Source organism: Macaca nemestrina, chromosome 6, assembly GCF_043159975.1.
Source record: "Macaca nemestrina isolate mMacNem1 chromosome 6, mMacNem.hap1, whole genome shotgun sequence".
Classification (NCBI taxonomy): Eukaryota; Metazoa; Chordata; class Mammalia; order Primates; family Cercopithecidae; genus Macaca; species Macaca nemestrina.
Window position 1 is genome coordinate 173,818,785 of NC_092130.1, and position 27,056 is coordinate 173,845,840.

At 41.8% G+C, this 27,056-nt stretch overlaps 1 protein-coding gene across 1 annotated transcript in view; it reads right to left on the reverse strand.

Annotated features, from left to right (window-relative positions):
* The window catches only part of LOC105489474 (adenylate cyclase 2), a 425,178-nt gene that overhangs the window by 294,867 nt on the left and 103,255 nt on the right, over positions 1-27,056 (reverse strand). The window contains exon 3 of the mRNA XM_011754299.3: positions 10,011-10,172. Within this exon, the coding sequence (XP_011752601.2) occupies positions 10,011-10,172 (162 nt within the window). The remainder of the gene's footprint in view (positions 1-10,010; positions 10,173-27,056) is intronic.

The following is a 27,056-nucleotide window of genomic DNA, read 5'->3' on the forward strand; positions in this document are numbered from 1 at the left end:
TTCAAGCATCCAAGTTTGTAGTAATTTGTTACAGCAGCCCTTGGAAACCAATACCGTTTCTCATCTGGACTGTGGTAGGAGAGATTCAAAGGCACGGAGCTGTAGAAGTGCATGTCTTCAAAACACAAAACTTAGATGGAGCATGGTCAGATCCATATTATCAAGGTACCATGAAGCTGGTCAGAGTTAGAGGAAAAGGGCAGCCCTTCAGGTTGTCTGGGTAACAGAAGTGGGCTTCTCCAAGAAACAAAACACTCTAGACAAACAGTGGCATGATAATCTAAGACAACCAGCTCTCTATATGCCTACTCTTGTATTTCTCCCTCTTATTTATGCCAAGGAGTAATTTGAGGAACTGTGTCTCAAGGGTTTTCAAAGCCTGCTATTCCATTAGCCTTCAGGAGCTCAGACCCTCAGGCATTAGCAGAACTTTCTAACTGCACTCATCAGTGTAGTGTAGGCTTCTAGTACCTTGCTAGAATGAAGTTGAGTGCCTTGAGTCCGAGTAGGATTCACCACAAGGCAGTCAGTCAGAACCAGACTTGGACTCTGAGGGTGTTACACATGTATGATCCAACTCTTGCCTTACTGAATTCACAGGTCATTTGGGTTTTGATTATGAACATATTTCCCAAAGCATTTTTACACCCAGTTTCTAAAAGCTTATCTAAAATTATGCAAATTTAGCAAAATACATTACTGCTGCTGCTGCCTACTACTCATTGATGGCTAAGCACCAGATTAGCTTGATTCCGGGTTCTTCTTCCAGGTCATCACATCTGATCAGCACCAAGGCCAGAAACCAAACAAGGAGGTTGGCCATTGCTGCTGCCATTTTGCAGATTCGAAAACTGAGCAAGCTAAAGAATTAGGCTAAGCTCATGCAGTGTTGCAGCTTGGGTTCTCCAGGAAGCAGATTCTGAAACGGGGTTCAGTGTTTATTAGGGAGTACCCTCAGGACCAGTTCCCGTGGGGAAAGACAGAAGTGGTGCTGGGCACAGGGAGAAGCTAACCTGCTATACAAGCCCAACAACTGGCAAACTCACAGACACCCTGGAACGGAAATGACTGTCAGAATTGCCTGCACTTGACCAACATGGAAGGAGTTTATACCCCTGACGCTATCAGTCATGGATGTGGGCCACCCTCACAAGGGCACAACCTCGGGCTGGCAGGTGTTTTCAAACATTCCCCAAAGAAGCTGATGGCTGAAAGTCAGCTGCAGACAACACTCCCAATGGCCAGGAAGCCAAGGATTCCTTGAGAGGGGACCTGGGACATCTACCTCCATGTTCACTGCACGCAGCAGTGAAGTAGAGGAAGCAGAAGCCAACCCAGATTCTGCCCGAGGCCAAAATGCTTGCTCTTCCCACCCTCCCACACTTGCTTCCATATCCAGACATTCATGAGATGCTGAGAGGGGTCTCAAAAATAACTAGCCCAGAGTCTGGCCATTGGGATCTCTCATCTCCTAGGAGAGGTAAAAATTGATGCACATTATTCTCAAAGAAAGCATGCTCCGATTATTGCTGCAAAAACAGAAAGCACATCCCCTCCCTCTGCTTCCAGCCTGCCCAGCTTGTTTCACCCTGAAAACATAATAATGTTGTGGTCTACCATCAAATAGTGATTATTTTTAACACCTGATGCTTCTGAGCACTAACTATGCACCTGGCCCACTTAAGTCCTTTTCATTTATCCCTCATTTCCTCATCCCTGCTGCCGCAGGAAGAGGCCATGACAATCATTTCTGTTTTACAGATAACTAGGATCAGCCCAGCTCTGTCTCTCCCTGGACTGTCTCCAAGTGATGATGTGTACATCCTCCTTCTACGGCACCAGCTCACTGGGTTTCTTCTTACTCTTTAAAGAGAATCTCTTAGAACCAGAGCAATGCTCTTGTTAAAGTCAAGCTGCAGATGTATGATTCTCTTCAGTTCGTATAACTTAGCAGATTCATCATTCTGTGCTGCAAGAACACAGGAGGAGTCTGTCCTGTGTGACTCGCATGGGGGATGCTGATTTTCTCATTGTCTTACGGAGTTTCAAAGAGTGATTACTGGTGGTTTAATAGATGCCTAGAATTAGTATCTTTCACAAACTACCCCCTCCCTAAAAAATAAACATTTGGAATGAGCAGAACCTCGTTATCTTTGTAAGTAATGGACCAAAGATGCAAGGATTGGTGAAATTAAGAGGAAAATCACTGCCAAGATGCCAAGTGAAACATTAGTGAGTGATACCTCTAGCCAACATTTAATCAATTTATAGTAAAGTATCATATTCAACATAAACCCATCGCTTAGAATAAGCAGAATACAGGGTACAGGTGACGGAATCAAGAAGAGGACAGAGACAGTTAATGGATGGCTGTCACTTTTCATTTTTAAAGAAATTCTTTTTTGTGCTCCTTTGATCAAATCTCCAAGAGAAATTCATGTTACGATAGGGCTTCCCTGTACCTCCGTTCCCTCAATGCCCTCCACAGAACAACTCCAAAATGCTGAAAATGAACCTAGGTCTCATTCTACCATTACGGTCAAATTGTTAGTTACCAACATGAAAGTTCTATGTCTTTAATTTTCCTGTATTTTTGTTCTAGAAATTGCCAGTGCATTTTTAAAGTCTGATGTCCTGCATTACATGTTACTGCTGGTGTTTTGTTCACTGGCCCTACCAAAACTCTACCTAGGTATAGGTGTCAGGCCTGGGAAGGGACCAGGGAGGAGAAAAGAAAGCAGGGATGAGAAATGCATTTAGATTTGCTTTAGGATTTAGTCACATTAGGCACGTTCCTATTTTTAGTTCCTCCTGATCCTTACTCCCATTCCTTCCAATTTTAATGCCTTTGGAACAGGTAAGCAATGGCTTGCTAAACCTAAGAGATGGATTCTACTCAATCAACAGTTTCATGCTACACAAAATGGACAATGATACGGTCTTTCTCTTTTCCTGTGAAAAAAAATTAATACCCTGAAGACAAAACAGTGAGAACAGAGATCCAAATTCCTAACAATTAGTCTCTCCCACAGCCAGAAACTGGGCAGCTGGTAATCTGCTGTCTTTCCTTTGAGCTTCTCAGATTAGATCCTAAACGCAATTTAATTCCAGACTCCAATATACACTTTCTGAATTATACTTAAAAAGACTCAATTATGTAACAAATCCACATTGCTATTGATTACACACTTGGCATAGATGATTTGTATTAGGTGCAATCTAAAATTTTTCAAATTGTATCAAAACTTAAATCTATTAGAGCATCCACAGTGTAAAAGAATCCTATACAATTTCTCTAACATATAAGTAATCCTGTTATAAAATCAATAAGCACCCCTTAGCTTTGCTTCTTTAATAAATATGGATTCTCGCATAACTGGCTTGCTTAAGTAAATCTATATTCAAATTGCTCTCTCTCTCAAGGGAAAATAAAAGATACATGAAACGAAAATTCAGAACGTGCTATGAATACCAAGGAAATCAAAATATAAGAAAAGTGAGTTTCACATACAAAGTGCAATCATGATGTATAAATAGGAATTTATGGAAATTCCTGGGGGTTGGCTCATTATTATGCCAACAGTGATACTAACCTACAAAAGTACAGCAAATGAAGAACAGGCACGATGTATATTTACGATGAAATAAGCACTAAACAAGCACAAGCTTCATGCTGGACCGAGGCTCCTGACCTTTGGACCCACTGAGCCTGGCTGGAAGGCATGATCCCAGCCTCTGATATCCTCTGAGGGCCGCACCACTGCCACCACCCCTGGGGCCCAGGCAGGAGGCAGCCGCCACAACTGAGGTGGGTGGAGAGGAGGGTTTCACGTCTTCTTTACCTAGTCTCAATTTCCCTTTGCCTTGATATGACGGTAAGCAAAAAAGACTCCTTGCTGCTATCATGGCACTTACAGCCAAATGCATGTTATCCTATGATATAAGTACAATTTTTATTTTCTAGTTAATCATGAATTACTAAGGGCTTTTGGTTTTTATGCTAAATGTATCATGTAGAAATGATATATTCTTCTTACATGGATAATATAAAACTGTTTCTCTTTAAGTTTTCTCATAATTAAATATTGTCTTCCCTCCGTCACTAAGGGATTCCAGTATGTCTTCATAATCCCAGACTCCAGAAAAATGTTTCTTTGAAATTCAGTTAGGATAATAAAGAGAAAACAATTATTTAAAAAATTTGCAGAGAACAGTATGAAATAAATCGGAGAGTGACTGAAAAATGTCTCTTCCTCTTTCACTAATAATTGCTGTGTTCAAAATGTGTTAGTTCTCTTTCTGGTCCTACCTTTTCTCCCTTCTTTTTCTCTTCTTTATTGATATATGAGTTGTACATATTTTGGGGGTATATATGATATTTTGATACTTGTTTACAAGGTGTAATGATCAAATCAGGGTACTTAAGGTAGCCCTCACCTCAAACCTTTATCCTTCCTTTGTGTTGGGAACAATTCTTCTCTTCTAACTATTTTGAAATACCTAATGAATTGTTGTAAACTATAATTTCCCTACCATTTATCAAACACTAGAACTTATACTTCTCTCTACCTGCATTTTTGTACTTGTGAACCAATTTTACCACCTGCTTCCCTTCCCAGCCTTCTCTTTTCTTCTTGTCCTTCTCCTTCCTTCCAGAATGATTCAGGCCTAAAACCATCAGACAAGGCCCTGTAAGGAAGCATCTGCACCAGTAGTGGATGCGGGAGGCCAAATTCATCCAAAGATGACAAAGTTGGGTGTGAGGTACATCCGGAATGGGAAACCCAACCACAGGGGGACAGAGCCTGAGCAGAGGAGGGGATACCTAGGTGCAGGGCAGCCCCACATGCGTGGGTGTCAGAGCTGGGACAGGGGAGAGGACACCCAGGTGAGGGGCAGCCACACACGCGTGGGGTATCAGAGCTGGGACAGGGGAGGGGACCCACACATGTGTGGGGTGTCAGAGCCCGGGCAAAGGAGGGAGACGAGCTTGCAGGGGACAAGCTGGGTACAGGGATTGGAGCAGGAACCAAGGGAGGAGGCATCTGTACATGAGGAGGGGATGGCAGTAGAAATAGGAGGCTGGTTACAGACACGAATTGGTCCGATAAAGGAAATCTATCATAAATCATGGAAGCTAGATATTTTTTACTGTTAGTCAAAGGAGCTACAGTTGAAAGGGCAAAAACTGAAGTGAAACCTATGGTTGCTTGGAAATGGAAATGTCCTTGTGAAGTCCTGACTATTAGTATACACACACACACATACACACACACATCTGTAACGTGGATGTAAATGCGTGTGGGCCTCACCTTGGTATAGTGACACCCAAGACCTAATGCCTAGATCATGTCTGTAAATGCTGTTCACTGAAAAAAAAAAAAAAAATCAGGACTCCTGATTCTTTCATCAGAATCAGCACCCTAAAATCAGAGAGGGCTGATTTTAGGCCTGGGGCAGGAAGGAATAAGATCAGCCAGAAAGATCTTGTTCCACTAGAAAGCAAGAAAGGGCTCCAAGGATAGTGGGAATGTGTCAAGAGGACACCGAGGCCAGCTTGAAGAGGTGCCCACTGGACAAATCAGAGACAATGTGGGCATCAAAATAAACAGCGATGGTGGCCGGGTACAGTGGCTCACCCTTGTAATCCTAGCACTTTGGGAGGCCAAGGCTGGCAGATTGCCTGAGCTCAGGAGTTTGAGACCAGCCTGGGCAACATGGTGAAACCCCGTTTTCACTAAAATACAAAAAAGAAATTAGCCAGGCATGGCAGCGTGTGCCTGTAGTCCCAGCTACTCAGGAGGCTGAGACAGGAGAATTGCCTGAACCTGGGAGGCAGAGGTCACAGCAAGCTGAGATTACGCCACTGCACTCCAGCCTGGGCAACAGAGCGAGACTCTATCTCTAAATTAATTAACTAATTAATTAAATAGTGATGCTAATGGTGTATAATCAATTTAATAAAATAGGAAAAAAGAAGACTGTATAGATATTAATAAACAAATAAATTGAAACAAGATATATACCTAGTTTCAAAGTGCCTTTCCACAGAGTATGTCTTAATTATAAGGACGAAAAGAGTAATTTCTATGTGAAAGAGTTGGATGGACAGAGCCATCATACAAGTGAACACCATAGGTAAGGACACAAAGAGAAGCGATACAGCCTTGATTGTGCTCCGGGAAGACACACCCACCATCACTCTGTGATTCTTGCCAAAGACGCAGAACCAGAATCTATCTATTCATGAGGAAGCATCGGACAAACTCAAGTTGAAACACATATTACAAAATAACGGTCCTGCAGTCTTCAAAAGTGTTAGGATCATAGGGCCAAAGAACCATTAAATAATTGTTCCATCCTGTAGAAGATCAAAGAGACTGGAGAACACATTGCCATGTGTCATGCCATGCATCTGAGCTAGGTCCTTTTGTGACGAAAGACGTTGTTGGGAAAGCTGAAGGAACTTAAATAGGGTCCATGCATCAGATGGCAGTGACAGAGAGATGTGGACATCCCAGCGTTGGCAGGTGTCTTGTGGTTATGTAGGAGAATGGTACTGTAGGAAATACACACTGAAGCATTTGGGGTGATGGGGCATCAGATTGGCAACTTACCTCTAAACGGCTTAGCAAAAAAAAATAATTCTCTATACTCCATTTGCAACTTATTGGTAAGTCTGTTATTGTTTCAAAATAAAAGTTACAAAATATATTAGTGATTACACTTCAGGTTGAAAATGTGTTAAGGAATACCATCCATAATTTTCAGTTATTAATTAAATTTCCTCAATTAGGTGATATATCATAGTCTGAGAATGCCTTCTACTTCAAGGCAAATACTGGTAAAAATGAATTTCCTGAGAACAATGAACCCTCTTATGCAGCAGGGAAGGAGAATATGGATTTATCTTAAGTGAATATTTTGATTAAGAGATAAGTTCTACGTGCTCTCAGTGGATTGCCAATGTTCAAAGAAATAAAATGAAACAAAAACTTCTTAATATGGATCTGTGCTAAACAAAATGCACTCCTCCTTTGACGGCTTAGAAGGCAGGGTGATACTGACTATCGTTTGTGGGCAACCTCTTTCTTCATATCAGGACAGTACCCTTTATTTTACAGATAGTGTTACATTCAACAATTACACTGCAGCAATGCAACCACCAAATTTGTAACATTCTAATTTATATATACCATGCATAAAAAGATTCAATGAAGTGTTTTTCTGGAACCTCAAACCAGTGGTATTTTTAAGTTATATTTCCAACAGTGGCCAAGGGTACTGAAAGCTCCTTTCTTCATTACTGTGATGTTTACCTACAAACCTCCCATTTCAAATCTGTTTGCATGTTCCACCTTTCCCAGCTCTTGGAATTACTGTGAAATTGTTTCTGAGAAAATGGGAAATGGACTTCATGTTATTCTGTTATTTTGGGTGTTGTTCCTTTATAAAATACTATGGAGTGAAGCATTTTTATTCTTTGTGCTATTCTAGAATTACCCCATCTCTGGCTGTTTGCTGATAAGATGTATTTTTCTTTGTCAGTTTTTGAAACTGAGTAAATAAAAATTTAAGATTCCATCTTTCCCACTTTTTTTTTTTAACCAATGCAGGAAAATAAATTTTTTTTTTTTTTAAAAACCCAGCTCAATAAAGAATACAGTATTCAGTGACCTGCAATACATAAAGTTCTTCATGCAGCACTTCCTTTTCCCTTTTTTGTTTTAACCCTATTTGATGCTTACCGACAGGTATTAAAACTTCTGAAATATTTTTTGTCCTATTACATCTGCACCTTCACTTATTCCTGAAGGAGCAGAAAGGATAAGTACAAAGTGTTCAAGGGATGTGTTCCAGGGTACCTCAAATGGTGAAAGTGCTGTGAGCCATGGCATATTTGAGTGTCTGACTGCTCATATGAGAAGGGATTTCCCACAGTTATTTTCAGCATGTAAAGTAGCTGAGCAAATTGTTTTCTCATTTCTACTGCAAAAATATGCCCACCACCCTGACCCATATGTGAACACCTAATGTTGAGCTTAACAGCTCAAATAAATGAGAAGATGGAAGAGTGGAATTTAGAGGAGAAAGGAGAAATGCCCCACAGACATCCTCAGGAGAGGCTCTGAAGTGCAGAAACAGGAAGTGAAGGCTGGGGTAGACATAATATACACAGGGGTGTTTCTTGCACTTCATCCCAGGCAAGGCTGGATTGTTCTTTTGAGCAGAAGGGTAGTTTCCAGGGGCTGGGGGTTGGGGGAAACCGGGAAAAGTTGGTTAAAGGCTGCAGGCTTTCTGTGATACGATGAATAAGTGCTGGGGATGTAATGTACAGCGTGGGTGCTGATAGATGTGTTCATTAATCTGAATGTGACAACCATTACACAATGCATACATCTAGCAAGTCATAATGTTGCACACCTTGAATACATACCACCTTCATTTGTCATTTAAATATTTTAAAACTGGCCGGGCGCAGTGGTTCCTGCCCGTAATCCCAGCACTTTGGGAGGCCGAGGCGGGCGGATCACGAGGTCAGGAGATCAAGACCATCCTGGCTAACACGGTGAAACCCCGTCTCTACTAAAAATACAAAAAATTAGCTGGGTGTGGTGGCGGCGCCTGTGGTCCCAGCTGCTGGGGAGGCTGAGGCAGGAGAATGGCATTAACCCGGGAGGCAGAGCTTTCAGTGAGCCGAGATCGCGCCACTGCACTCCAGCCTGGGAGACAGAGTGAGACACCATCTCAAGAAAAAAAAAAAAAATTAAATAAACATAAAACACCCACCTTCATTCTCTCATTGGATTGGTTACTGGCTGGCCTCTGTCTGTGTCTCAGGTGGTGCAGGTTCCTAGCATGTGTCAAAGGCAATGCAGAGGGGAGCCATATGGCCTTCCTCCTCCTCCTCCTGGGAGCGGGCGCTTCTTAGTCATATCCAAATGAGCCGGGGTGAAACGCTAGCCCACTGTGTAAAATCAGAGGCCACTGCCTCTACAGTCAGTGTGGACAAAGGATGCTTAATGAATACAGGTTTTCCTGGCTACTCTTAATGAATGCGATGTTATAAGCAGTAGCAGATGAGCACTGAAAAAAGGGATCCCCAGAAAGCTTTCCAAAGGAGAGAGACTACTACAGACCCAAGAGTAAGCCTTCACTTCCACCTCAAGTTTCCAAATGAAATAGCACATCAAGTGAACGAAAAACTGCTTTCTCAGACCCAGAAGGGCTTAGGTGACCTGTGCCTAAAGTTCCTTTAGAATGGCACAGTGCTGTCACAACTGTGATTTTCTCAGCCCCACTGCATTTTATGCCCTGGCTGCATTTGTTGCAGTTGATCCCCACAGAGCAAATTAAACGTGCTTTTAATAGGTAAAACAGAGAACATTAGGAATAGCTCCAAATCATCCTCATGTTTGTAGGTGTACATCATGAGAAATCAGACAGCTTTTAAAATGCTTTTAACTAAATAGAATGGCTTCTTTGAAATGCTATTTATTAGTAAGGCAAAATGTATTGTTGTAGCATGTTAAAGAATTACTATATCTTTTAATGCTCATAGACCTGATAGAAAATTTTAAAATGAAGAAAATTTTTACCTTTGTAAAGAGGGTTTTGAATGTCAAGGTAGAGCGAAGGTGGGAACAAACTATGAAATTAATCGTATAAGTTACTTTACTATAAAAATGAGTGCTGAATTGTAACATATAAGAATACCTTTTGATCATCAAAATTATACCACCAATCAGCAATCGCAAAACAGATTTGTCACATCCAAGTTTCCTGCTACCATTACTTTTGCGGTTGCTAATTGCTAAGTGACTGTGGATCCCACCAATGGCAGTAGAGCGGGGCTAGCTCCTCAGTGTTGTAGGGGGTCAGCCTCAAGGGGCAGAAAGAGAACAGCTGCAGGTACCACACTACACACACCCTGAATGGGCCAGCAGCACCCGCCTCAACCCCTGGTGGGATGTGGAAAGTCATTCTCTGAGGATGTGAGGTGCACCCACCTGCCAGACCAGGTGCTCCTTGCCTCCCGGCGTTGCAGACAGGCAGACGCTAAGCACGATGGTGTGGGAGGAGGAGGTGAGGACACTGGCAATGATGGCGTCTCGCATGTTGAAGGGCAGCATGGTGTACACCACGAAGATGATGAAGAGGAAGAACGATACCTATGGGCAGAGAAGAAGAACAATGAGAGTCACAAATATTCTGGTTTCTAAGAGCCTTCTGTTTCCATCCCATTAAAGGCTGCATAGAACAGCATGAGACATGCTCATTTAAGAAATAATCTGTGAACAAAATAGGGCAGTCGATGCAAATAAGTTCACTGGATTACAATAACAGACTAATCGTTGCGATGGAGAAAAGTTTGTTTTCAAAATTTTGGGACTTCACTTTGGTATCCAAACCACTCCATGAGTATGGATGCAAAGCTGGTCCTAAACTATCAGGGTTCTGTATCTTTGCTTTAGAACACGCACTGAGGATTCTTGAAGTGATCTACCAAACTGCAAAGGGAGACCCATGGAGGAGGGACAGGCATCATCAGGGACGGGCGGGGACAGGGGAGACCCATGGAGGAGGAAGAGGTGCCATCGAGGGGAGTTAGTAAAAGCAGATGCTGAGAGCACAGGTATGTAACAAACAAAACAAAACAGTCTGCGGATGGCTCAGCTGCCGTGGAACTCAGTGTGGCAATTCCCCAAGAAGTTAAACATACACAGTGGTTCTACTCCTGCGTACATTTCCAAAAGAATTGAAAACAGGTACTGAAACAGATACATGTACACCCATTTCATAATAGCATTTTCTAGTAACCTCAAGGTGGAAACACAAATGTTCATTACAGGATGAATAAACAACATGTGGTATATCCACACGATAGAAAATTATTCAGCCTTAACATGGAGTAAGGTGACAATTCATGCTACCATACAGAGGAACCTCGAAAACATGGTAAGTGAACAAAATCTGGGCAAAAGACCTCATAGTGTATGATTCCATTTACATCAAATATCCAGAATAACTAAACCCATAGGGATGGAAAGCAGATTGGGGGTTGCCAGTAGTTGGGGGAAGGGGACTGGGTGGGGAATGGAGAGTAGCTGCTGACTAGGTACACAGTTTCCTTCAGGGATGATGAAAAATTCTCTAAAACTAGTTTAGGTATTGGTTGCACAACGTTGGGAATGCCACCTTAATTGGGTAATTTATGTTGTGTGAATTTCAGCTCAATCAAAACAATCAACATGAAACCTCTCAAAGAAATGTTTGGCATGAAAAAGAAAATGGTTTAGTAGGTAACAAGAAAAAAAGATCACTTTTATCATAAAAAGAGCAGAGACAGAACATCAAAAAGGATGAAAGGTGAACAATCCAGTTGGAAGGGACTGAGGTCAGGAAAATAGGGAACGGGACACGTGGCCAGCTTCCCACGCGTCTCTTGACTCCAGACAGAAGGGAAGCTAAGGAAAGTGTGCCCCATTTTCACAGTGTGACCTGTGTCACCTGAAGGGGACGCTCAGGCGCTGCACAGCTGGAAGGATGTGGTGCAATCACACCAGCGCTTCTGGTACCAAGTCTGGACGTGAGCTCCTGAGAAGAATGTGGGCAATGAGCCGGGCTCCCGACGGAGTTAAAGGGGGAAGCCTGGGAGAACACCAGGCTTCTTCCCTCCTGGGAATCTGTACCACGTATTACCACCTGAAAAGAAGCATCTGTCACCACTTCACTATTCCAGGGTGGTGTCTGATCAGCTGTATTTGTGTAATTGTCATACACAGAAGAGCACAGGGAAGATTAAGGAGACATAGCCTAAAAATAAACGTGGGTCCTCAAAAGGCCCTCTTCTATTTGGCACTCCACGCTTTTTGGAACAGGCTTGCTGAATGAATGCTTGTTAAGGCACTTCGACCTGAAGAAGCATTCATTCTGCAAGCCTGTGTGAAGCTCCTGTGAATGCAGCCAGGTTCTGAAGGTGGAGGGCGCAGGACAGAGCCCCGGCTCTCAGGGGCCTCAGGGTCCAGCAGATGAGACAGTCATGCACGTAGCTGTCATCTAGTAGTCTGTGTCCTGAGAGAAGAGCACCTGCTCTCACTGTGAAGAGACGACCGGGTGGACGCTGAAGTACCTTCTCTAATTCTTGTGAGTCCAGCCGTCTCGGGACGACAGCCAGGAGAAACCCACTATGAGTGGGAAAAATGACCCGGAATCCTCATCAGGAAGCCCAGATTGGGCATGGACCATCTGCTTCATGCCCCCGTCTCCTCCCATTCAATCTATATTTAAAAGGGCCCTCAGGCCAAAAATTGTGGGGGAACACATTGCCATAGCAATATTTTTTTTCTGGTAAATATTTTTTCTTTCACCTCTTTAAAAATAAAGGCTCTGAAGGTTTTTTCAGTAAAGCATTATTATTTAGCATCATATGCATTCCACTTGTTCCATTCCATATTTGGGACGTGAAACCAAGGCAAAAACTATTGTCTTAGACCGTTTATGTATAAAAATGCAAAGTTTGGCTAGGAAGACATATCAGGCATGCCTTTGGAGGGACTTGTAGTAAGGGATGCTTTATCTACACAGACAGGCTGGCGCACCTCCCTCACTTCGTCTTCCCAAGGAAGGAATATGCATGAATTCTAGCCCCAAAATTATCTTCCAAAACCACTGATAGCTAGCAGCAGCACTCACTGGGAGTTTGCTGTGCAGATCCCTTCCCAGGTCTCCAGCAAGTCTGACTGAGAACCACTGAGCTATCAGAAAAGCTTCTTTAGGAATGGGAAAATCAATGGTTGTGTACTTACAGCTTATTGAGCAAATGAAATTTACTTTGGAATCTCTGTATTACCCTCCCAGTTTACAGAAAGTATGCTCGATTAAGATACTGTGTTTTCGACACATAACATTTATGTAAAATCTTATATCCCATAACGGGTATTACATGAATAGTTTCAGGTACCAGAGTTGACAATTACAAAAGAGAACCTCTCTTTTATGATTACATATTTGCTTCTATGCAAAAACCTTTAGCATTTCTTTAAAATTATCACTTTCGAGTAGCTTAATTTCGGATAACTTTAAAATTCTAATACCATCTCCATTAAAATATACTTCTGCAAATATTTTGAGCCTTGAAATGGAAGTCTGTGGAAGACTTATCCACGATAACCAAATGGAAAACAGATCTTCAGTTTTCTGAACACAGGAGCCCCTGTTAAGTATTCTTCATGAGATGGCAAAATTAATTTTCAAAGGTCAATTGTGCAAATTGCATTAAATCAAATCAGAGGTTATAGTGGTAGTATTTCGGGAGTTTGGCTAGTGGTGCTTGGGGAGTGTGCGGCGGGTGGGACAGTGAGGAAGAAAGTCAACTACAGCTTCGAGTCCCATAGGGAGAATGTTCTTCACTCCTTATTAATCCCAAAGAGTTCTCATTTTTTTTAAGCCTGCTTTCCAATGCAACTTCAAACAGGGCCATATGTAAAACTAAAATGGATTTGGCACATGTAAAGAATGTGTGGGTAAAAAGCTCCAGAAAGTCGAATGCTACCTCTTGGGTTTCCATGTTACCATGGGGACATCTCCCATGGCTGAGATTCCCCTTAGATATAGCTCTGTCCAGAGGGTAAAGAGGGCAGAGCCAGGGATCTCATTCCTGTGATCCTGCACAGAAACCCCAAGTTTGCACAATAGCTGAGGCGTCTGCACTCATTCCAATAAAACAGTTTCAAGTGTGTCTCTTAAGTCCAGCTCCACACTTGCCTTTTGCAAGACATGCCTATCTTCCTACATATCTTCTACTTGCATCTCAAGCTTCACAAGTTTCAAATCAACCAAGAGCTTCTTTATGTTTTTAAACCTGTTTGTCTTGCAGGATAACTCAAGTCTGCCCATGATGGCTCTGTCTCCAATAACCCAGGTGCAAATCCTTGAAAGTCACCTTTGAAAATTCTCTCCTCGCACCCACACTCAAAAACACGGTCTTCTCATTTTAGGATTCCAGACCAGTGGGTTGTCTCTGTCTGTCTGCTTCTCTCCATCCTGAACTCACTGAGCTGGTTCCTGGCATTTCTGTTTGTTAGGAAATACGATTTTATACTCTTTCCCTCTATGCCCTGCTGCCAAAACAAGGGAAGCAGAGTGCGTACCCTTCTCCTTCGTGTCCACTCCATGCCTTTCTCCAAGCCTTGGGTAACCATCAGGACTCTACAAAAAACCATTGCTTTCTTCTTTCTGGCCATGTAATGTAATTGCACTTCACTGTTGTCATTTCAGTTAGGTGAGAGGCGAGTGGAAACTTTAAAAGCTCACGCACTGTTAGCCATGTCCTCCTCCCTCCCCGGCAACCATGGAAACATGGAGTTGAGGCTTCTCCCAGTCTAGGTCCCCACGTGAGCAGTACAGCCTCTCAGCTGACCTACACAAACCTGTGTTCACGCGAGTGGTTGACAAACCTTTGTGATGTTAAGCCCCGAATTCCTAAGCACAGTTCAGCTGGTCCTGTTACCAAGCTTATAGAAACACACATGCACGCTCATGGGATGTCTTACTGATGTCATATTTATAATAATTGGGTGCTTTCATATATAATACCCTGCAATTTGCATTTTGTTCCATTAACTATATATCATGGGCCTCTTTCCAGGTCTATAATCACAAATATATTATTTACTTTTTACTAGCTGCAAAATGTTCCATGGCAATGGGTACATCATCTTTGACTCTAGTATTTCCCCACTGATGCTCTCCCTCCTGGCAGGATGTGTGCCCTTGTCTAACTGCTGCAGTAATGCTCCTTCAGTTCTTCCTTGCTCCAACACCATTCTTTCTCTAATCCAGATGGCATTCTACTGCCAGATTCATGATTCTGAATGCACAGGTCTCGTGTGTTTCTTCCTTGGATGAAAACCTCCTGTAGCTTGCCTCATACCACCTACCACCTGCACGAAATGGAAAATCCTCCCCTGCCTCCACCCACACCCTCTAGTCCTCTTCATTCTCTTTACTTATTCAGAGCATTTACAGTCCCCATTTATTTGTTAATTTTCTCCCCTCACATGGGTAAGCATAGTGACAAAACCAGGAAGTTGATTCACTCATAGCCAAGACCCCAATGCCCAGGACAGTACCTCACATATGGCAGATGCTTCACTGAATATTTGCTGTCTGCAGGAAAGACTATTATGCATCCTAATATGAACCAAGCCATAACCACCTCATTAGCATCTACTTACCAAATGCTTCTCTAAAAACATTCCAACATCCTCCTTGTTCCAACTGGACTTGCCATTAGCTATAGACATGTTAATTTTCAAATTACCATTTCTCTATTTAGTAGATCAATTACATTGAATCACTCAACTGGACAGACATTTGTCAGATGCCTGTGGCAGGCAACAGCAGATACTGGGTTGAATCAGGAGCAGCCTCAGTTTGGGCGGCCCCTGTTCTCAGCCTAGAGAAGCTGGCCCCTTGCAAATCCCCCACTCAACTCTCTTGACTCAGCACATCTGCTCCTGCCTATCCCAAAACACAAGATCTTCCAAAGAAGGCCAATTTTGAAGAGTTTGATACAATGAAAACTCAACTAAGCAAGGAGAACATGAACACTGTCACCACTTTTTCATGAAGAAAGCTCTTTTGTGGAACCAAGTTCAAGCTCATCTTCTTTCTGGAGGGTGGGCATAACCCCCTCGGTGAGTGTGCAGTAAGAGCTCCTTGTGCTAATGAGATTCTGAGCTGGATTTTTTAAGAGGCAGTATCATAGCTGTGCAGTCAAACAATGGTGGAGTGGAAGGGACCATTTAATCCATCTCTTCCAAGGCAGGCTGCAGAAAGCATAGGACTTGGAAGATGAGCTGCTCCAATGATTTCATGGCTTCTTCAGATCATGCATCAAATGCATTAGCTTCTTGAGGCTGCTGTAACAAATTACCACAAAGTAGGTGGCTTTAAACAACAAAAAAATTTTCTGTCACAGTTGGGAGGCTAAAAATTTTAAATCAAGGTATCCGCAGGGTTGGTTTCTCCCAGAGGCTCTAAGGAAGAATCTATTGCAGATTCTGGTGGCTCCCAGCAATCCTGAGCAAACTCTGATCATTCTGCTGCCATCTTACCTGGCCTTGCTCCCATGTGTCTGTGCCTCTGCACAGCATTCTCTTCTCCCTGTATCTCTGTCCAAATTTCCCTCTTGCTATAAAGACCCCAGTCATTGGATTTGGGACTGACCCTAAATCCATTATGACTTCATCTTAACCTGATGACATCTGCAAAGACCCTATTTTCAAATAAGGTCACATTCACAAGTACTGCAGGCTAGGACTTCAATATATCTTTCTTGGAGAACATAATCCAACCTGTAACATTAGGTTTATGCTGTAATCAAACCAGGGTTTAGATCTCAAGTATTTTCTGCCCACTTCACATCCCATGTTCCATTCCTGAGTCAGACATGAAAGGCAAGTGTCTATAATATCAAGGCTACTTACAATTTATAAATCCAAACTAATTTGGTAGAAATATTCTATTTTTACTTTTTGGACATAAACTTACTATGAAAATGGAGAAGAGTTGAGGTACAGCTTAAGCAAAGGTAGACCAGGCTCATGGATAGGTCCTAACTTGATTCTACACACATCAGGTCTATCAGGGTTCCACTCTGTCTCAGGCCTCTGCTTCAAGGCCCATGGACTTTCACAGTGTGGCTCAGTCTTTCTTTCACAGTGCAAATATTCCTAAACATGCCAATCATAGATTAAAAGATATTCCCAAACATGTCAATCATAGATTAAAAGATGAAGCTTCTGGTTTTCTCTTTCAAATGGCTCTCAACTTTAATATACAAATGGAGTGTTGCCATTTGTTGCATTCTCCCCTGGATGTATAAACAAGTAGAATCATCAGCAAGCTAATCAAGATTAGGTACAGAAAGAAAGCACAGCGGTTCTGTGGAGAACACACCATCAGAGAACTATTTCCTATTTTTGTTAGGCTAGTAAATTAAAGGAAATAACATCTCAGTGAACATAATGTATTTTATAACCAAAGGCAGAGCAATTAAAATCATTTTTCTCTCCAAAAAATCTAAGAAATTAGAAATACCATAGTATTTACAGTAGTAACTTAATTTTCAAAGACACAGATTTTACCAAAAACCATAGGAATTATACCTTCCAACAATAGTACCGGGGTATAGTTCTTAAACATTGTATCTTATTGTTATTGCAGAATACAACCAGAAATGCCAAAATTTAGTAAATATTGTCTGAGGAAATTTAGAATTTTTAAATACATTAATCTAATTGAGCATTCTTAATGGTAAGTTACGTCAGGCCTCTGAGCCCAAGCCAAGCCATCACATCTCCTGTGACTTGCACATATATGCCCAGATGGCCTGAAGTAACTGAAGAATCACAAAAGAAGTAAAAATGCCCTGCCCCGCCTTAACTGATGACATTCCACCACAAAAGAAGTGAAAATGGCTGGTCCTTGCCCTAAAGTGATGACATTACCTTGTGAAAGTCCTTTTCCTGGCTCAAAAATCTCCCCAACTGAGCACCTTGTGACCCCCACTCCTGACCACCAGAGAACAACCCCACTTTGACTGTAATTTTCTTTTACCTACCCAAATCCTATAAAATGGCCACACCTTTATCTCCCTTCGCTGAATCTCTTTTCGGACTCAGCCCACCTGCACCCAGGTGATTAAAAAACTCACACAAAGCCTGTTTGGTGGTCTCTTCACACGGATGCGCATGACAAATTCTAAGTTCAAAGTAATGTATTCTCATTGGATGTCATCTATATCTCAAAGAATTGATGACTTTGAGAATATTGATGACTTTGATACCATTTACTAATCAGGAACACTGTTTAAATTTTTTGGAAACATAACTAGAAAGCTGTATAGTAGAAATGTACTTTAACATTTTCCATAACCAAATCTGTAAAACAATAAATATGTTTTCACCTAGATGATTATTTTCTTATCTTGTTCCTTGATAATACTTCACACAAGGATTACTCTGAGTCACAAATATATTTTTTATACAAACATCGCAAACTGTGTAAAGGCATCTTCTGTTTAACTGGGGGAACCTCATTCATCCCAATGTCTTATGCTAAACTGTTCACTGGCTCAGTTCTAAGGTCTAACTCCTAATTCCCACATTCATATACTATAGTGGATTACACAGACCTAATGACCAAATTGTTGTTAATATAATTTACAGGAAGACATGACATAGAGACTCTAAATTACCAAAACAGGCCTGGAGTATGTGGATGCAGTTTTCACAAGGGATATTTTATGCCCCAACTCCAATGAATCTCTGTCCTTCGTGTACTCTCTCCCATCTCATTTAATGAAACCCCTAGTCCCCAAACCTAGGAAGTGTTCTTAATAGTTTTCTCTTCCTCATTCTTTCCACCCCTACAAAAACATCCAGAGCCCATCTACTCCCTCCTGCCTGTGGTTACAACATCATCCAAATCACATGATCATCCCTGGATTCCTGCAACAGCATCCAAATAGCCTTTCTTACACCAGTGTCCCCTAGAATGAATTTTACGCACAGAAGTCAAAGCAATTTTTTAAAAAGTTAAATCTGATAACAGTAATCCTCCTCTGTTTATAGCCCTCTGATGGTTTTCTTTTCTTTTCTTTTCTTTTTTGATGGAGTCATGCTCTGTCGCCCAGGCTGCAGTGCAGTGACGTGATCTCGGTTCACTGCAACCTCTATCTTCCAGGTTCAAACAATTCTCCTGCCTTAGCTTCCCGAATAGCTGGGATTACAGGTATGCACCACCACGCCCAGCTAATGTTTGTATGTTTAGTAGAGATGGGGTCTCACCAGACTAGTCTTGAACTCCTGGCCTCAAGTAATCCACCCACCTCAGCCTCCCAAAGTGCTGGGATTACAGGTGTGAGCCACAGTGCCTGGCCCCTCCAATGATTTTCTGTAACACTTAGAATAAATTTGAAGTCCTTATAATGCCAATAAGGGTCTCTCATGATCTAGTCCTGGTGCTATCTCCAGTCTCGCATCCTATCAACTCCCATCACCGCCATGTTCATACTCCCTCCACACCGGCCCTCCTGCTGGTCCCTGAGGAACCGCAAGGCCTTTGCAATGGTTGTTTTTCTGCCCCAAAGTCCTTCCCCAAATCTTTCCTTGGCTGGCTGTTTCCTGTCATTCAAGCCTTACCACTCAATTGTCACCTCCCCAGAGAGAATCCCCCGATCTCCCTATCTAAAAAAACCTTTCGTTTTCTTTCTTGCTAATCACACTACATTTTTTTTTTTTTTTTTTTTTTTTTTTTGAGACAGAGTCTTACTCTGTCGCCCAGGCTGGAGTGCAGTGGTGCGATCTCAGCTCACTGCAGCCTCTGCCTCCCGGGTTAAAACAATTCTCCTGCCTCAGCCTCCTGAGTAGCTGGGACTACAGTTGCACGCCACCACACCCAGCTAATTTTTTTGTATTTTTAGTAGAGATGGGGTTTCAGCATGTTGGCCAGGATGGTCTCAATCTCCTGACCTTGTGATCTGCCCGTCTCGGCCTCCCAATTACAGGCGTGAGCCACCACACCCGGCCCCTACATTCTTTATATCATTATTGCAATTAGAATGTTTATTTCTACATCTTTCTTTATATTTTTGAAATTTTGTATCTTCTGTCTTCCCCCATACATATGCAGGCTCTATGGGACAAGGACACTGTTGGGATGCATCCCTGCATCTGCAAATTCTACACAGCACCTAAAAAACCTCAACGCAGATTTGCTGAAAGAAGGAAGGAAACACCTCAGGTGTAGTTATACTTGAAAGTTATGAGCAGGGAAGCCCCAAGGAGGCTGACTGAGCAGAGGCAGGTTCTCAGCGACGTGGAAGTCCAGGGCATGTGTTGGGTGCTGTACACGTGTTAATTCCCTAGTGCCTCAGGCAGCACCTCGATGGCAGTCATTTTATCCCTGCTCATCTTAACCTCTCTTCAGTAACAGAGTATCATAACTCTTCATTTCATATTCTTCACTAAAAGATCCACGCACACTATAAGTAAGTAAAACCACCTTAGAAGAAGTAATGAAAATTAAATCAACTCCTTTGCATCCACCGTATGTTCTGTACGTGTGTTAACCTAGGTGTCATGACTTTTACCTGCAGAGATGCACTGTCTGCCCTTTTCTCCCAGTTCATTGAGAGAGTGGGAGGTACCAGCATCCTCAACATTTCCCATGATTTCCTGGAACAACAATGACCCTGCATCCTATTTGATTTTGTGGAGCTTGAGATCTTTGTTAACACCAAGTATGGTGCTTGGGCCCGAGCCTGGTCATGCCTGGGAGCTTGTTAGGAATACACTCTCTTGGATCTCACCCTAAATGGACTGAATTAGACTTTGTGGTAACCCTGCTTCCCAGGTGCTGTGCCTGTGACCCACACCGCTCCAAAGGGTTGTCAGCGAGTCCCGTGATCAGAGTTACTCTTGCTATAGTGACAGCCACTGCAGGGGAGTTTCCAATATTCCAACCAGATACATAGGACAAGGATCATGCATTCAGCTCTGCCATGCAGTTCTACTCAAGGTCTGGTGCTAAATAAATGTTGACTAAATCAATGAATCAGTGAACTAGGAAGAATGATTATGCATCTTTTAACTTGGTTATTCGTTTCTATTTCTTGACACCTCCAAACCAAGCCGATTTTAAAATAAAAACCATTGAAAAGATATATATTTCCTTTAAATTTCATTTCTACTTAATAAGAAAAAGGACCACACCAACAATTACAGAGGACATGAGACTCTGGCCTTTTTCAGACCTTCTCTGTGTCATCATTACCCCATTCTGCTGCTTCTGTTTTACTGATGGAGAGCTCTTGTTGCAGAAAAGGTAACCAAACTGTCCGTTTGCGTCACCAAATAATAACTCTTACTCAATACCTGACCATTTTAAGTAGAATGCCATCTTTCTTACTGTGAAAAGCATAATTGGAAATTCTTGGAAATTCACTTTATACTATTTAATAAAATCTTTTATAATCATAATTCAAGATAAAAGCTCAGGAACATGTTGATGACTAGATTGTAAAAAAGATTCTATCTTTCCCATACAGTTAGCTTAGGCTTAGAATATCAACTCTATAGAATGTGAAAATATTTCTTTAAATGTTATATTATTAAGCGAAAGAATACATATTATGTTCTTTGAAGGAAAGCCAGGGCTTCAAAAGAGTAATGATCAAATCATGAATCACTGGGTAGCTTTCATTCTTCTTCTGAAAATGTTATTCAGAGTTAGAGAGATTGATGATGGAATCAGAGGTAAAACAATAACTTTCACTGTGCTTTTTTAAATTTAAAATAGGTAGGAGGTATGTCATACATTTTTAAAAGCTTGAGAAAAAGAATAGTAGGATATAACATTAACAAAAATCGGTGTCCTGAGGGAATGCAGACAGCTGACTGTCTTCTCCAGCTCTCCATCTGTTCTGAACCCTCAGTCTCTACGCTGGGCAGAAGGACGGTGGCTGTGGATTCCGGCCCTATTTCTCCTCCTCTTCTCCTAATCCTGATTCCTTCTTTTGCTGTGAATATCCATGTACCATATATGTCATCTTCCCTCTCCATTCACCATGCATGCATTCATTTATTCACCAGTACTGATTTTAACTCTACAATATACAGGCATTTTCTTAGCTATTATTGATAACACAAGGACCCCGCTCTCAAGATCTCTGAAGTTTCCCAGAATGAAGCCCTATCTCTAAGCTTGTCCATTTATTTTCTGTACCTTCTTTTTTTCCCTCACACAAACATTACAACTTCAGGATCTCTCTGAAAGCCTAATTTGTTTAGTTAAAGTCTGCAAACCTTCTGCCAATAATTAACAAACAACTGTCTTATGACTGAATGTGGGCTCTCATCTCCATCTTCATAGCTAAAGCAAACTCTGTTCCTTGGGCCTGGAATAATAGTGCACTGTTCCCACATAGTACTCCTGTGTCCCCCAGTACCTATTCAGATTGTGAAAGACTTCTTTTGGAGGGGGTTCTCTTGGCCAACATGAGGATGAAAACACAACGGTGCCTTCTTGCATTGTCCTCAGTTTCCTAATGTAGAAGATGTGGTGGAATGCCTGATCAGCCCACAGTTCTTTCTCCTTCCTCACCTGGCCATGGAACCCGGCAGGTGGAGTGTGCTCCTCACCCACCTGAGCGTGGACCTGGCTGTGTGACTCACATTGAGTAACAGAATATGGGAGGCAGTGATACCTTGCCAGTTCAGAACTGAGGCTTTCAGAGGCCTCAATCCATATTTTTGCCAGCCCTCATGGAGCTCTGACTTTCCACAATGAGGCAGTTGTGGTCCAGAAAGTTGCATCTCTTCAACTGAGTCCTGGATTAAAGACACATGGAGCAGATCTGGACCCAAACCAAATTCCGGAGTTCATCCTTCCTGCTGAGCTTGTGGAGAAGGCGAAAAGAGATCAGACAAACTCAGCAGACCTGAAGACTAGTGAGTGTGAAATATGAAATAAATTATATTGCTATAGCCACTGAGATTTGCGGCTTGTTATTCAGCATTATTTATCAGAGCAGAAACCTAACTAATACAACAACTTTTGTCAGAAGTAAGGTGCTACTGTAACAGAAACCTGAAAATTGGTAATTATGCCAGTGACTGGCAAAAAAGGACTCAGGCAAAATGTTAATCCATTGGAAAAATAATTGGTAAACACAGCTTCTAAGATAGCCATTTACCAATAATGCCCAGGCATCCCAAGCTCTTTGAATTGTATGATAAAGTCTTTAGAAACATCAGAAGAAGAACTGAAAAAAGTGAAATATTACACAAGTATCTCTCAGTACATAGAAAAAAATGTGTCTACCTGAAAATATTTTATAAGCGGGCTTTACTGGCAAGTTGTTTTTTTTTTTTTTTTTTTTTAATTTTACAACTGGGAAAAACAAGGTACTGAGGGGTTAAGTAGTCGTCTAAAGTTATAAGGCAACATAGAAAGAGGCCATGATCTGCTGAAGTCAAACATTATTCCTACATAATCCCTGAAGGTTAATGGAATACCATGAGGTAAGCTCACTCAGTACACGGGGTATTGACGTCGTTCAAAATACAAACAACCTTGAGAATCTCTCTGCCCTAACAAAAACACCTCGTTCCAACACCAGGAGGTCCTTTTCCTTAAAAATTACCTTTCTCATCAAATGCAAAGAAAGAAAGTTTATTTGGAAGCAACCAGGTAAGGTAATGTTTATCAGAAAGTGCCTCCTTCTTATTTTTTCTAGTTACATAATTAGGAGAAAATAATGTACCTTTTGATGATTTTTTTAATCATTTATTTCAGAAGGTAGTAAATAACTTTCTACCCTAAGTTTTTACAAAAGTGGCTCTGTTACCATTTTCATCTCTCCCTGGCTCCCTTTTGATGTGCACCAGCAGAACACAAGCCCTCCCGCATGTGAAGAAATCCCTATGCCTCTAACTTGGCATGTAGACATCAGTCAAGAACATGGCAGGCAGATCACGAGGTCAGGAGATCGAGACCATCCTGCCTAACACGGTGAAACCCTGTCTCTACTAAAGAAAAAAAAAAAAATACAAAAATTAGCCAGGCATGGTGGCGGGCGCCTGTAGTCCCAGCTACTCGGGTGGCTGAGGCAGGAGAATGGCGTGAACCCAGGAGGCGGAGCTTGCAGTGAGCCAAGATTGCGCCACTGCACTCCAGCCTCGGCGACAAAGCGAGACTCCGTTTCAAAAAAAAAAAAAAAAAAAAAAAAAACGCATCACATATTTACCCCTTTGTATTGCAATTATTCCAACTTCACTTTCATTAGTATTCAGATTCAAATTATACAATACACTGCCAATAAATCAAGGATTTATTCTGAGCCCACGTGTTCAAAGAGAAAGTTACAGCACTTAGGTAGCTAGTATTATAAAACAATACACTCGGACTTAGGATTTACTTAAATAGCAATACATTGATGATTCCATCAAAACAATTAATCAATCAAATATCACAGTGCCCTGGCTTTTCTTAAACCATTTTTTTTTCCTTGGGGAATGGTAACCATGGCCTTCATTTTTATTTATTTTTCTTTTCCTGTTCAAATGCCAGCTGTTTCATCCTACTGTTAAGGACTGGGGATAAGGGAATCTTTGCTGCATGTTTGTGCAGTATATAATAACATAAGTGTTGTATGTATGAGGGTTTTTAACTTTTAAATCACTGGCCTATATATAAAAACATCTAAAAATAGTCTGCGTATTTTATATGCAAAAACTAGTGATACATTTTTGAAGGTATATGATCTTTTTTTAACTTCATTTTTGGCATTCTTCCAACTGTTTACACACTTTGTTGAGTGTTTGGCACCATGCTAGGCTGAATCTATGGCTAACAGACTATGCCATTGGCAAATACTACCTTATTTCTCTTTATGTAAAGGAAAATAGTGATGCGTGAAACAATTTGGAAAATAAGTGATCACGCCCTCAATAACAGGTAGGCTTTGTAGAAGAAATGGTGTCCTGGTAAATTGCTTTGAATTATACCATCTCAGAAGTGGGGGGGGGGGGAAGATAAGGTCTTCATAAAAAAAAATAAAATGTTATATAAAAGGGCTTTTATTTATATTCACTGTTTTGGTCCTTATGAATATTCATGTCCATATTCTTTTGAAACATTAAATTTATTTAATCTGAAAGGCCAGCACTTCAGATGAGAAAAGCTCATGCAGGGAAAATGAGTGAATTATTCATCTAAAAACAAATATTGTTTTGGGACTCCATTTTATACTTGTGTATTCAACAACGACATAAATCAGCATCTAGTGGAGCAGTTTATTGCAGAATGGGCTCTTACCGCAAAAAGACCCTCCACGTTCTAAATGCCTTTGTTTGTTTTTCTCCTTACCGAAAGAGGACAATCTCAATAGAAAGGATGCATATCCGTGAGCTACGAACACGAATTATTTTAGCATCTGCGTTGGCTCAGCGGGGCTTTCTTGAATTACATAACATCTTCCTGCACAGTCCTCGGCTCCAACCCATCAGGGGGATGGTCGCCTGAATCCTTGTGCTCTCCTCTGTATGTTCATGCCAGTGGGGCCTCTAATGAGCAAGTCTACTGCCTGACAATAATTAAAGCTCCACTGCCTAGTGCACCAGCAGCTCCCTCACATTTCTATGGGACTCCATGGTTTCCACAGGATGTGGTCTTTCTAAGCCTTATTTACACCCAGGATTAAGTTTCAGGGTTATATTACCCTTACGACATGTACCATGCTATTTAAAACAATGAGATTCAATCACTGCTATCATGAAAACCAAAAAAAACTACACACCTTAACAGGCTTTGTATTACTTTAAAATCACTCCAGGCCAGGCATGGTGGCTCGCACCTGTAATCCTAGCACTTTGGGAGGCCAAGGTAGAAGAACTGCTTGAGCCCAGGAGTTTGAGACCAGCCTGGGTAACATGGTGGAACCTCATCTCTACAAAAAATACAAAAATTAGCCACAGAAAGGCGTGGTGGTGTGCACCTGTGGTCCCAGTTACTCGGGAGGCTGTGGTGGAAGGATCACTTGTGCCTGGGAGGTTGAGGCTGCAGTAAGCTGTGATGGTGCCACTGCATTCCATTCCAGCCTGGGTGACTAAATGAGAGCCTGTCTTAAAAAATAAATAAATAAACCCTCTCTTCCTCTGAATGCAGTAGTATAATTTAAAAAAATAATAATAATAATAAGGCTGCAATTTTCAGTCAGGCATGGTGGCTCACACCTGTAGTCCCAGCACTTTGGGAGGTCCAGACAGGCAGATCTTTTGAGCCCAGGAGTCTAAGCCCAGCCTAGGAAACACAGTTAAACCCTGTCTTTGCAACAAGCCAAGATCGCACCACTGCACTGCAGCCCAGGCAACAGAGCAAGACCCTGTCAGAAAGAAGAGAAGAGAAGAGAGAAGAGAGAAGAAAGAAGAAAGGAAAAAGAAAGCAAGCAAGCAAGAAAGAGAAAGAAAGAAAACACTTCAAAGATAAGCAGGCATGGTACTTCTTGCTGAACAGTGTTTATTTTTAAGGTGATAACGACTTTGCTATTACCTAAATATTAATAGGTGTATATAAATTCCTGCCTTCATAGGCATTATGTTCCAGAGTTCAATGTTAACTATGGAAATGGGAAAATTTCACACTCTGCATATTTTCACAATTCTATCCCTTTTAAAAGGCAGATGTTGAAAATAGACTCAATTGGTTTTATCAAAAGAATACTGTATTCTAGATTCTGTAACATTTGATATTTGGGTTTGCATTTGAGTCCATTTCATGTTTTTTGTTTGTTTGTTTGTTTCTGGCTCATATGGGATTTTGTCTCGTCGTTTCACAAACAGGTTCTTCATTTAAGACGTAGCCATGAGCACACATTTAACCCACACCCGGAACAACATGAAGCTCTAGGAGTCGGAATGCCTTCGGCTGATGTTGTTTCTGGAAGCCCACCAGGTGTTTTTCTCAATCCCAGAAGCCAGGGCAGCTGAAATAGCTCTTCAAATAAGAGCACACCTACATCAGGAGCACAGCCAAAACCTCAGTGAAACGTGCCTTTCACTGATTGCTTTCTGTGGCGGTAAACTCCCGCAAAGGACAAACCCAGGACAGTGAGCGGGTGTGTCTGCTGCTCTCAAAAACGCCTGTGCTTTCCTGCATTCTGTTTTCTCTCCTTGAAATGCCACCCCTGCCTTCTTTTAAAAAAGTAGTTAAATGATGTTAAAGACTTGCTTTGACTGTGGGTTGAACCAGGTGTCTATGCAATGTGCTCTTGTGGCATGAGTGCCCGCATGCACACTGGCACTGATCTCTACTATCGAAACACTCTTCCATTTCACCACAGCTGTGTGGGCCATGCTTTCTTCCTCTCTATGTTAACAGTCATCGACACAGCTGACGTAACTGTGCGATAGTCCTATGAGTTATTTAATGGATAAGAAAACAGAATCGAGAGGTAAAGCACCTTGTCCAGGTCCCCGCAATGGCAG